This window comes from Microtus oregoni, unplaced genomic scaffold (assembly GCF_018167655.1).
Source record: "Microtus oregoni isolate MIOR12 unplaced genomic scaffold, Mior012 000024F_ref0000369, whole genome shotgun sequence".
Classification (NCBI taxonomy): Eukaryota; Metazoa; Chordata; class Mammalia; order Rodentia; family Cricetidae; genus Microtus; species Microtus oregoni.
This window is the reverse complement of record NW_024543083.1, coordinates 35741687-35755010: the sequence shown is the minus strand read 5'-3', so window position 1 is coordinate 35755010 and position 13324 is coordinate 35741687. Positions and strand designations below refer to the sequence as shown.

The following is a 13324-nucleotide window of genomic DNA, read 5'->3' as shown; positions in this document are numbered from 1 at the left end:
CTGAGATACAGTGCTTCCTCTACAATCCTGCCATTGCTGCCCACGCTGAGGGGAAACAGCGCAGGTAGGTCCTGCCTAGATACTGTGCTCTTTTCAGCAGCGGAATTTGTAAGTGAATGAAACCTCTTCTTTCTAGTTAGCCTGTGCCATCATAGTGCGAGAAACACTATGCTCCTTTTGATAAAAGCCATTCCCCTCGCTCATTTTCCACATGACACAGCTAATGCAATCGAGTCAGAACTGCCCAGTCTTTTGTCATAACCCCCCGTGTTATGTGTTATGTGCATTGCATTTGGTTTGTGTTGACAGTAAAGAAGACAGTTTTATCACCGAAGGACCAAGCCATGCTTCCCATTCAAAGGGTCAGCAGAGACAAGCATCTAAGATTTGTGACTCAGCACCTAAACCTATTCACAGCAGAGTATTTCACATCCTGCGGTAGAGGTCTCCCCTTGTAAGTCCAAGAAGAGCAGAAGTGCCTGCCTGTCAGTGACACTGGAGGGAAGACTGTATCAGATAACCCCACTCTCCCTTTCCACATCTCAAATTCTCTGTTTCTTTGAAAGTCACTCACGCACCCTGAAGGTGACCTGTCCCCTGAAGACCACAGCATTCTAGACCCTGAAAAAAAACCAATAGTTTTGGTGTCTGTTTGGGTCTCTAAGCTACAAATTAGCTTAAATTTATCAGGACCAACTTATTTCTCTCCTGTCACGGTGCAGCTGACAGTGTGCCTCTTAACACCGACACAAATCTCCTAAATGTTTCTGTTGCTCAAGCAATATTTCTTAGTCTCCTGCTTTACTCGCTTCCCATCTCATCCACAGGGATCTGAGCTTCTGCAGGTTACTTGATCACTGAAGAATCTACTCACTGAGTCTTTGGCGTCAGCCTGGGGCCCTTGCTGTCTAGGTGACTTGGAGAATTTCTGCTATGATGCATTCTTCCTAAACAATGTTTGGGTTTCCTAGTCCAATTTCAGAAGGACTCTCTGCTTGATGTTATGGATAGAATTTATATAGTATAGATAAACTGCTTTATAAAGTTTGTCAAGAAAGCACTAAGGGGTCAATTAGGTCAAATTTAACTGCCCTTCAGACGGGACATGACACACGATCCACATACCTGTGTAAACCCTTTATTAAAGCAACAATCAGACTACAGGATGGCTCACACATCACGTTTTCTTTTTACTACAGCGATATCAATGTATACCTTAGCAATTTGCTTATATCTTTAAATGATTTTGTACTTCTTCCTGATACATTTTCTATCTCATTTCCACTCTGAGGAAGGAAGTTCAGTAGTAGTGAAGCAACAGGAAGACAAAAATAGATGCAAACATATTCTCTGAAACTCACTTGTCATAGTTCTGTAATATTAGAAAGATGCATTTTGAGGCTTTTTAAATTGGCTAAATAATAAAATTAATTTATTCCATAATGTTCATAGGATTGGCTTCCTTTCTAGTTCTGTCTAGCTTTAATGATTGTAGTATTCTCTGTGTTAGCCCCTTTATATTCCTTTCCTAAGGGAAAAAAGATGTTTAAAGAGCATCCTTCTCATATGAGGTTTTTTTTTTTTTTTTTTGGATAATAGTCAAACACTTGGTCTTTTGGAAAATATAAGCAATTCTGTTCTATTTGATTATGCTTTTTTTTGTAACCCACAAATGATTTGTTTCATCAAAATCTGTTAATCTCTGAAGAAATCATAAAAAGGTCATTAAGAAAATGAACTTCGCTATTGGTTTGAAGGCTTTTTCGGTGAAATGTAAAATCGATATGTTAAAGTGAACATGTTCAGAGATATGTGTGAAGCTTCATTGATGTTTAAAGAATTCCAGGAAGTGCTGAAGTGGAAACGGGGATTACTCAGTGGGGTTGCTGAGAGGATGCAGGAAGACATGAAGGAGAGAGAGCAGTTGCACATGCTGAGAAAAGCGTTTGAACTAGACTTTAATGCTCCATTTCTTACCAAATGAAAACACAGAAATCCCCAGTTAAGCACTGGGACTGCCATTTATAGGTTCCAACACAGAATAAGCCTCCTCCTTCAAACCATGTAAGAAAAGATAACTGACTTGTTTTGCTAAGACATTTCTTCCAGTGCCCAATGGGTGTCCCCACAGTCAACAAAAGTGGCCGCACTAAGGATCCACAGTACCTACCCAAACATGCAAGCATTCTTCATGCCCTACGCTGTGTGTGCAACAGAGCTAAGCAGATGCTACATCACCAGTGAATGACAACCCAGGCATGGGACTCAACACATGTCCTCAGTCTGTTAACGCGGTTTACCCAACCACCGCGAGATTCATTCCTGGTGCTTTCTCATCATCTCCCACCTGCCCTTCAGCAGGACGTGTCCAGTTAAGGAAGAAAACAAATAAGATAAGGGAGGGAAAGAGATCCCCAAATCCATTGTGTGGGACATCAGGCCTTTCCATCTTCCTCGTGAGAAAGTAATGTTCAAGAGCACCCCAGACATTCTGGCAGTAATGACATGACACAACAATGCTTGGCATGGGTGAGGACATTCAGAGAGTTCTAGAGCAAGTTATATACATTATGTATCACATGGATCACATTTGGTTCCTAGAGAGTTTAGTCAAGTATTAGCATTTCTTTTTGCCAACTGTGATGTACAAAAAGATGAGAACAACAGATGTGCCCTAAAGATATGAAAATATAAATATATAAAACAAAACATTATAAATTATATAGATTTTTTTTCCAATATAAAATTTTGGGTATTTTTTCCCATTTAGAATAAATACCATCCAAGTTTATAGATCATCTAAGAGAATTAAATATGCATATGTACGTGAATCATTTTCAGAATTTCAAGAAAAAAATTGCAGGAGGTATGACCAGGATGACTCAGAAACCAGAAATTGTTTGATTTTTATTTTTTAAAGAATGACTATAGAAGACCCAGAGGACATACATAGGTTGGGTCTGAGTGTTGAGCTTTTAAAGCTGCCCAAATGAGTTTATTGTGCACAAACGTGTGTGCATGTTTGCCCAGCGGGACTCCACAAATGATTCTAGGAACCTGAATGGTTCATTTTTTCTGGGAAACTATCAGCCAAGTGTTATGAGATGAGGTTTCCATATTTCATATCCTAGTAAGAGGCTGCTCTGTGGAGGGGCAGCAAAAGCATAAAATTTCTGGATGTACAAATTCCATATCAAGCCAAGTTCCCATTACGGTTGGATATTGTTATGCCGAGAACATCTGATACCTTAAAGAGGGAGATTTCAAAATCATCCACTTACTCCCTACCCCACTTCAATCCAAAGAATCAAAATCAATCTGGAAATATTCTTTGGTCATATATTTCAGCTCTTACGCCAAAGAAAAATCTGCCTACTTTAGTTTATACTCCTTAACCAGTATTTGCATGGCATGGATACCTTGGCTTCCAATTTCCATGGGGAAGTCTGCACGCGGGCTTGGATGGAATGAGAACTGGGTAGAACAGAGTTCACATACCATCACAGGACATTTACCAGTCAGTCCCTGCTGCCTCTCTGGGTACATATGTCCAAAATAGGCATTTGTGTGTCTCCATGACAATCACGAAATGTGTATATTTTAAGAGCTGGGGATAAAACTTTCCTTCAATGTGGCTGTATAAGATCCCCATCCAGACAGCCTCCAAAGAAGCTCTGGCTCCTTATGGGAGCAGGCTACAGGTTTCTTTAGGTGACCTTCAAGACTTTTCACTAGGAGTCAATAAGGAATCCCTCTTAAAGGGAAATCCTGTCAAACTCCAAATGCTGTCAAAAGGCTTTGCTCATGAACTGTCCACAGTCCTGTCAAGGTCACTTGTACCGCCACCTCTGCTACCCTCGGATGCCCCTGCTGTAAAAGTATGTACCCCACAAGCTGTTCCCATTGACTTAGGGGTCATTACAGTTTGAAAACTTTCCACAAAATTCTAAGTGAGCTTCGAGGCATCACCTGCATATTCTATTCACAATCAAATGAAAATGAACAAGTTCCTGGTAAGAACGGGGCTGTCCATGGCCATTTCCTCTAATGGGGCTGGGGTAGTGACAAGCAAGCATCTGGGGCTGTTCTGATAACCCACGCAACCTCTGACGTCACAAGCCTGTGACACTCATCACACTTGAGATGGCCTCGGCTCTGATACAGTCTGTAAGGTTTCAGTCTCCCCTGTTTGTATCTACAACAGCACTCATCGCTCTTACCAAGATTAAATCTAAACTGTAGAAGTGGGGAGCAAAATCTATTTTTTGGAGGGGAAAACTTTGAGAACTTGTTGAAAATGCAGTGTTTCTTTCGTTTGAGTAACTAACAGCATTAAAATGGCATGGCAACCCAGAGAGGAAAGGAAAAATCTTTAAAACAACTGTGAAAAAAAAGTTTTAATATTGGGTTCTTTCTGTGAATATAATGCCATCAAAAAAAGAACAGCATTTTGAGTTCATACCAGTTCACCTCTCTTGCAGAGAGGGCAACCAAGGTCCAGATTTGCTAAAAAGTCTGGCAGCTTCTGCTCGGCACAGTCAAGAATTAGCCCAATTCTTGGGTTGGATTGCTTGGGTTGGATGCTTGGCTGGATTGTCTTTGTTCTCTGATATCAAGCTGCCTTATGCACTACATGGTGGCCAAAGAATTCAATCATTTCAGGATAAAATCCTGTGTGTCATTATCTTAATTTCGCAAGCTCCCTCTCAATGATCAACACATTGAGTATGCAGTCTAAAGGGGACCTGGTTGTACCCTTCACGGAGATGCTGCCCTAAATCTAGTGCTGAGCTACTAGCACTACTCAGCACACTATCGGCCCTGCAAGGCCTTCTAGGTAGCAGACATGCTGCATCTACAAGATAGATATAGCCAAATGCCTCTGCCTTAGCAAGCAATAAATCTTCCAGGTGAAGACCCTGCCTTCTTTTGCCAGGCTTTTTAGCAAATCTGGACCTTGGTTTCCCTCTCTGCAAGAGAGGGTGAACTGGTATGAACTCAGAATGCTGTTCTTTTTTGATGGCATCATATTCAGAGAAAGAAGCCAATAGTGCTTTTTTTTTTGCTTTTTTTTTTTCCACAACTGCTTTAAAGATTTTTTTCTTTCCTCTCTAGGTTCCCATTGACTTAGGGGTTATTACAGTTTGAAGACTTTCCACAAAATTCTAAGTGAGCTTTGAGGGGTCACCATCAAATGAAAATGCTGACGTTCCTGGTAAGAACGGGGCTGTCCAAGGCCATTTCCTCTGATGGGGCTGGGGTGGTGACAAGCATCTGGGGCTGTTCTGAGGGCACCTGCGTGTAAGCCATTCTCTGGAGTGCTGTGGGTATATCTAAGCATTTACAAGCTTGCTCCTCACCTCAAGCTGAGCTCACCTAAGCTGCTCTCAGAACTGGACAGGTAAATTTGACTGTTAAAGTGCTACTTGGGGGCTAAGTTTTTCTCAGTTTCAGAATAGCAGCTTCATCGGAAACAAAATGAGTATGACTAGAGGCGTGAGGGTATTTTTTTTTTAAAGAGGAAATTAGGAGAAAGAGTGGGGTGTAACTACTTTGGGGCATTACAAATGACACAGGGCAGCCATGTCAGTGACTGACACCCAAGACTCTGAGGTAAACACACTAAGAAAAAAACAAGGATAAAGGTGACACAGAAGTCTCCAGCGGAAAGAGCAATTAATATTAATATAATAACAACTACTCCATTATAGAAGAACCGTGAAAATAATTAAAACTGAGAAGAAAGTGCAACAAACCCATGTAGGAGCAATTGCTACTGTGGCAGACTTATAATTACCGAAAGAAAAACAATGCATTATGCATTGGACACGGCTCCTGAACTCAGAACATCTTACAATGGTGTACTCTTGGCCAAAAGGGAATCACTAATTAAGGGATTTGGCAGAGAATGGCCTCTACGATTCAGATCCCAAGGACAAACATCTGCCCCCTCGGATCAGTTCTGGACCCCAGCACTTCTCACGTCTGTTCCCACTGGGGTGAGTCTAGTCCCATGAACTCCATGCAGGTGTCTTCCCCATCACAGGGCATCACTCCAACCTAAGGGATGAGAGTCTCCTGGTAAGGCTTAGCGGCAAGTGCATACTACATTTGTATTACAAGGAGCAGCCCCTGATTTTCTGGATATGCATAGCTTTTCGGAGTTAAGATTAGACATGGCTTTCATAAACAATGCAGGTGTTTTTGTCACATGTCACTGCTGGTTCTGGCATTTCCAGGTGTGCTGGTGGCAGTCCTCGCTCTGGTGCCTCGACAGGCGATGCCTCTTCAGACGTCAGCTCCGTGGTAGTTATGTCTGTGGATGGCTCCGCAGTCTCTGGGGAATGTTCCTCCGATGGTTCCGTCTCCTCTTCATCTCTGACCTCAAACTGCCCACCCTCCTGGTCATCCACATGATCCTTTCTGGCCTGGGGGTGAACCGAAACCTTGATGGCAATCTGCTGAGGGGGCTGTTCAGGCAGCGACGAAGCATCCGAGTCGGCGGTGGGGGAGTCGCTTCGCTTCAGGGAGTTGGGGATTGTGTAAACCTCATCCCTGTCTGTGGCTTCCTGGCCTTCCGGGGTATGCCTCACAAAATTCTGCCCCTGCTCCTCTAGCCCGACCACTTCCATGATCTCCTCCATGATCGTCCTGCAGTTCATGATGAGGGGAGGCAAGGGCACGCTTCTGGCAAGCTCTTCGATGTACCGGGCAAATTCCATGGTTTTGAACTGGGTCACTTTGGCAAGCTCTAGAGTTTTGGCTGAGGTGATAATGGGGATGCGCTTGGCAATCTCAAACGCCTTCTGCAGCTTCTCGGCGCCTTCTGTCCTAAAGAACTCATTGATGGCTTTCTCAGTCTTCTTCAGGTGACTGCTCATCATACACAGGCGGGTGATGTTGAGGATCATGACGATGGTGAAGGCCACGAGGCACACCACCATGTAGTACACGCCCATGTCTCCGGAGGTAAAGATGACTCTCAGGGTCACCGTGTTGTTTACGGTGCCGTAGATGTTAGACGCCACACACGTGTACCTCCCTCTGTCTGAGAAAGACACCTTGGTGATGTTCAGGAGGCCACCATCCAGCATTTGCCATTTTCCTGTCAGAAGGGATGGAAGAGATTTCAGCCAAGAGCATATTATTTCCATCGCCATACAATCTTATGCCCGTCTAAAAACATGTACGGCGACTAACAATGGCATTGAGCTTGTGACAAATGTGTTTGCTATGTGCTTGTGACACCTGCCCGTTCATTCCCTCTGGAACACTGCGAGGAAGCACTAACATTGCCCCACATTATGGGCGAGAAAACTGAGACACACGAGCAACATTACCAAGGTAACCTATTTAGAAGTAGTATATAGATCGATGGATTTGTATTTGAAAAAGTGTATTCTTTTCCCTTTCCCCTTCCTTGTTTTCATGGTGACAGGGCTCAAATGCAAGGCCTCAAACACATACCTGGCCAGTGTTCTATCAGTGAACTGCATCCCAAGTCTCCAGTGTCCCACTGCCCATTATCCCTCCCTCCCAGCTTTATCCTTCCGTTTTGTTATTAATAATCTCCTCTATCCACAGCGGTGTCTGTGACCATATGGGTGTGGAGACTGGAGTTTGGGCCTACCAGAGGCAATGTCCCCAGAGGAGTATGACTTCTTCAGTAGATAATGTTATGTTATTTACTAGACACAATAGCGTGGAATTCCAATTCCTGGTGGAAAAATAAGATAAATATTCTGAATAATACAGTGTTTTTAAGAAAGAGTTCCTTAAGGTACCTCATGCTTCTGTAGCTTGCCTGTGAGCAGAACTTTATTGGACACACTTCACGGGGACACTAAGACCTCTTGGAATGGAAAACATTTTAGGTTCAATCTGAAACCTGGAGAAAATCAATTAAGTCATAATTGTTTGCTTAGGTGACCCATATTTAGGACTGATATTATCCTCCTATGGCTTCAGCTAATTAAACATAATTTATGTCATTCATTTTGAGAGTTCACAGTGAATTAACTACACTGCTTAGAGTTATAAGCTGACAATGAAGATTCAGAGGTCAAATATGAATATCAAGTACCTTCAGCTTTGAAAATAAGTGAAGCCCGCCAGGACAACGATACGTCTGGCTAAAAGGAGGAGGCACTTTGAGAACTAAGACTACGCCAGCCTGGGAATGACGTTCTAAACCAGGGGGATGGGATGAATTCTAGCCCGTCTCCCTGCAGCTCTCAAGGTTTCTATGTAGTAAGTTGGTTATCAGGTTTGGTTCCAAGCATTGGATCAGAGTCAGGAATTAATACTCACCTCCTATTGTCTCCCAGAGAGCAATGAAGCTCCAAGCTATATCTCCTGGAAACTTTAAGGGATGGGCAGACAGTTTTTCATAAAAGGCCTCTTGTCCTCTGAACCAACCAGAGGTGGCCCCTGAGAGGCGGGATAATTTAAATTTTCTGTGTGACTTATTGGCAATTAAAAGTCTTCACCAGCCCTCATGGGCTGAGACTAGCTCAACTGCTCCCAATGGCAGAGTGCTTGGCTCACACTCCAAGGCCTGGCTTGAAGCCTCAGCACTGCTAAGTTCCAGAGATCGTAAGCAGACAGGTCTCAAAGGCTACTATATGAAGCGTCAGAGGATCCAGTATCTCCTAAGCCTATGACATGCCTAAAGAGGCTAGATTCACCAGTGCGGTACTTCCCTTGGGTTACAGCACCTCCCCGGTGGCCGCAGCGGAGACTCTGGCAGGGGACCCTCACTTAGGTACTTTAACATTTCTTTGCCTTCTGAAAGAACATGTGTGAAGAGTGTTCCTCTTGTCCTAGGCTAATCCTCTCTTGACAATCCAGCCAGTGTACTTCCCCTAAGAGGAAAATGCTTTGGCTTAGCGTCTCGTGATTTCAGTTTCTAGGCAAAGTGTGGGAACAGACAAACCGAGCATGTGGCCTGTGATTGGCTCCATTCCCATGCAGCTCAGGCAAGCGTTCATTCCCTGGGCATGAATTTCAATCCTTTTGCTGCATAGAGGCTAGGAAACCTGCCTTATCAATATTTTCTTCTAATAGGCATGTTTCATGTAGATTACAGCAGGTATGGGGGAAATACCCTCACTGATGGGCAGTTTAGTCTACACGGGAGGTGCTGGGTTTTCAGAGAAGAGCCTTGGAAAGTGTTCTCATATCTGCCTTCCTTCTGTTGGAAACAGGATGCGACTGAAGAGAAACGGGAAGGGCCGCTTTGGTTATCTCTACTCCACTGTCTTTCTCCACACATTACCTGGAGAAATTGCTATAAACACACATGGAAACAATATGTTTGGGACAGGAGAAAACAGGAGAACATTAAACAGGGACGGAAGGGACAGAAGCTTCCTCCTCATGCCTGAAGAGTAGGTTTTGTAGAATTCTACCCACTTTCACAGAGAGAGAAAAATGCAAAAACACACCACAGCAACTACAAGGGACAGGTGTTTTCCACTAGTGAGAATTTCCTAAAATGGTCTAAATTTGACCTTTATACTTATTCCAGACATACTTTAAGTTGTCTGTTGATTCCCATTTCTCTAACTTGAGCCCAAGCAGTTAAATTCAGACATACAGACACTTTGCGTCTCCCTGTGTTGTTAAAAGGATCTGAGCTTAGTATGGAACACAACCTGGTTTGTTGATGTCTGCAGTTCATTCTGATGAAACTGCTCTTTCCGCAGGTAAGTGGTCACTTACAAATATATCATAGTTTGTAGCTCAGGACTGTGATTCCATAAACTAACATCTCTTAAATGCTTTCTTTAGCACAAAAATCTCATTTACTTTTTTTACAAAAGCTTTTTATTCACATACAGGTGTATGAACCTGCATACGTTTATATACATGCTGGAGCCTAAGGAAACCAGAAGAGGGAGTCAGGACCATGGAACCGGATTACAGATGGTTGTGAGCCATCGTAAGGGTCCTGGGAACCAAACCTGGGCTGTAAGAGCAGTAAGTGCCCGTAACTGCTGAGCCATCTCTCCAGACCCTTGCTTGCGTTTAAAGTTTGAAGCCTAGACACATATGTGTGAAGTGAGTATTGTCACTTACTGTAAGGCAAAACAAATGTAAATACATATATTGTGACCCCCCAAACAGTTTTTTTTAAACTGTCATTTTAGCTAAACAATAAACTACCACCTTCTGCAGGCAATTTCCTGTTCTAACCCAGGAGGACACTGACACATCAATTTAGTTCTTGAAACCAAGGACCTGTTTGTTGTACAGATTCAGCTAATAGTAAGGGCACTGAGGGTTCTGCCCATATGTGTCACATAGGAAAACCAACATTCAATCTAGATTAACATTCTGTCACCAGATCACAGAGTAAGTCAAAAGAGTGGAACAGTGGAAGCCTATAAACATCCCCCTGCCATTCACCTCACACATATGCACATAGACACACATGCACACACACAGACACACACGCACACACAGACATGTACACAAACACATGCACACACACAGACACACACATGCACACACACAGACACACACACAGACACACGCGCGCACACAGACACGTACACAAACACATGCACACACACAGACACACACATGCACACACACAGACACACATGCACACACACAGATACACACAGACACACGCGCACACACAGACACGTACACAAACACATGCACACACACAGACACACACACAGACACACGCGCACACAGACACGTACACAAACACATGCACACACACATGCACACACACAGACACACGCGCACACACAGACACGTACACAAACACATGCACACACACATGCACACACACAGACACACACGCACACACACAGACACACACACAAACACACACTCACAAACACATGCACACACACAGACACACATACAAACACCATACAAACACACACATACACAGACACACACACAAACACGCGCGCACACACAGACACACACACAAACACGCGTGCACACACAGACACACACATGCACACACACAGACACACACAAACATACACACACAAACACACACACACATTCCGATGATCATGTCAGATGAACTAAAGTTCTGAGTCTCTCATCTTGAAGGCTAGGTTTATCTCACCTGTTTCTTTCTCTTGGCTGGTAAGTTGGTAAGTTCACTCTTTTCTGGGCACTAAGACTCCAAATTCTACTTAACCTCAGCTTCCCCTGATTAGTGAAAAATAGATGTATACATGATCTATTAACGCATAGAGACCTGAAAACCCGGAAGATGCCCTGAATCATACTGGCTGGTTTTCCTCCATCAGGGTGAAGCAGGCTCAAGAAACACCTCCACAGGGTAGGCCCCCCAGCTGGAAATATCCTCTCTGCGCTATCATGGGCCATCCTCCGTCCTGTGAGAATGCCCTTCCCTGAGACCTCTTCTGGAAGGGTCCCAAGAACGTGAAAGACACGAGAACACCCACGGTGACTGTCACTGGAAATCTTCAGTGCCATGCATATGAAGCAGGCACACACCACGCTGCTGCTGCCGAGTGGCTTCAACTGTAGCTGGTGGGAATGGCACTGAATTTTCATGAGGTTGAACCACTTCAGTGCAAATAAAACCCTCAAGTGTCAGCCGCTGAAGCCAAGGCAGCTCCACACGCAAGGCTTTGGGAGGCAATCGAAAGGGCAGGCTGTTCACGACTGCTTTACCTTCCAAACATAACACAACACCGAATGGCCAGCATTTTCCCAGCACCCATTTGTGTGCCTACTCTTACCCGTTTTCTGTCTCTTGCTCAGGTTATAGCCCCTACCCTCAATTTCCAAATTCTTCCTCTCCATCCTCTTTCTTCCCAGTGCTGCTTTGCAAAGTGACAGCCCCTCTGAGGCTTCAGGCTAAACTACAGACACATTCATTATGGTAGGTTAGTGGTCTCTTAGCAATCTGTCACCGCCTTCCTCCAGGAAGTCCAGGCACGCGAACATGGCTCCCACGTGAATGAACATGTCGGCTCTTTTGCAGAGAGAGGAGCTAACAGATGTGGGTGCTGAGCTGTGCGGCAGGACGCGATGCCGGGCCTCACAACGAGGCGGACATTTTTAGAAGGGCAGCTATCCTTTTATCTTGTTCCCTCGTTCAGTCAACAGACACCATTGAATAAACTGCCTGTGTACCAGGCTCCGCACTTGATGGCGAGAATACAGAGACGAGTGAGGCACGATTCCTGACTACAAAAATCATCCAGTCCCCTTGGGGAAAAGACTCCAGCAGACAGTGTGCCAAGTGCAACGGTATGTGGAAGAGGGGAGGGCAGCAGGTGGGGAGAGGAGACTCTTAGGGCCAGTGGGGGGTGGTGCAGGAAGCCAGAGAGAACACAGCATGAGCCCACTGAGCTGACAAACCTTGTGTAAAACGAAGCAGGCCTTGGGTGGAGACAGGCTTGAAAGGAATCCAGGGCCCCTGTGCATGGGGCTTACAACACAGGAGGGCAAGAGCATGGCCCCCTAATTTACGTGTCTTATTTTAGTGGACTTTTCCAGACACAGTGCACGTTTCTTCTAACAGAGGGGCCACAGGATCTTCCTACCACTGTCTCTTTGCTGAGACCACTCCACTCCTCACTCTGAATCTCCTGCCTGGCTTCACCTTCAAAGCCCATCTCACGCTGTGAATGGCCCATCGCTAACCCTAATTACGTCAGAGAAGAAAATCAGAAAGTCCAGATCAGAAGTAACTAAGAGTTTTAAGGGTGAGAGAGAAGGCACTTCAGAACAATGAAGAAAGAACCTTTGGGCTGACCGGACATTGGAAAGAAGGCAGGAAAATCTGTTTTCGGTAATAAATAAAAACACACTCAAGCACTCTTAAGATATGAAACTAAAACTATGAAATTAATTGAGGATATAAAACTGTCGGGAACCTGGGGGATTGAGGCCTTTTTTTGGGCTTTTTAAAGAATCTCAGAAAATGTTGATGGATCACATTTTCCACCAAGTGAACATATTCTGAGTCATAAAAACTCACCACAGAATGGTTAGAAGGAAGTTACCGACTGGGAGAAAATTCTAGAATATGTGACAGACAAATGCTTAACAACTATGAAACATAAAACAAAGACACAATAAAAAATTCCTGAAAAACAAGAAAAAAAAACCCTTATGAGTTAAGACAAAATCCAAAAGAAAAATAGGAAAATATGCATAAACAAAAAGGCAATTTATAAGAATCAAGGACCAGAAAGAGTGCGAGAGTTTTCTGGCCAGGACTGATTAAATAAATCACCATTCAACTTAAAGGGATCCAAGTCCTTTGAAAACATTAACTTTCACTTTTCATGTTGCCAAAATAAAGAGGAGG

The 13324-nt window shown here is 44.0% G+C and overlaps 1 protein-coding gene across 1 annotated transcript in view; it reads right to left on the bottom strand.

The window, feature by feature from the left end:
• Positions 1 to 1940: 1940 nt before the first annotated feature.
• Mfap3l (microfibril associated protein 3 like) overlaps positions 1941 to 13324 on the bottom strand; it is a 44908-nt gene continuing 33524 nt past the window's right edge. The window contains exon 3 of the mRNA XM_041673675.1: positions 1941 to 7105. Within this exon, the coding sequence (XP_041529609.1) occupies positions 6171 to 7105 (935 nt within the window). The 3' untranslated portion in view covers positions 1941 to 6170. The remainder of the gene's footprint in view (positions 7106 to 13324) is intronic.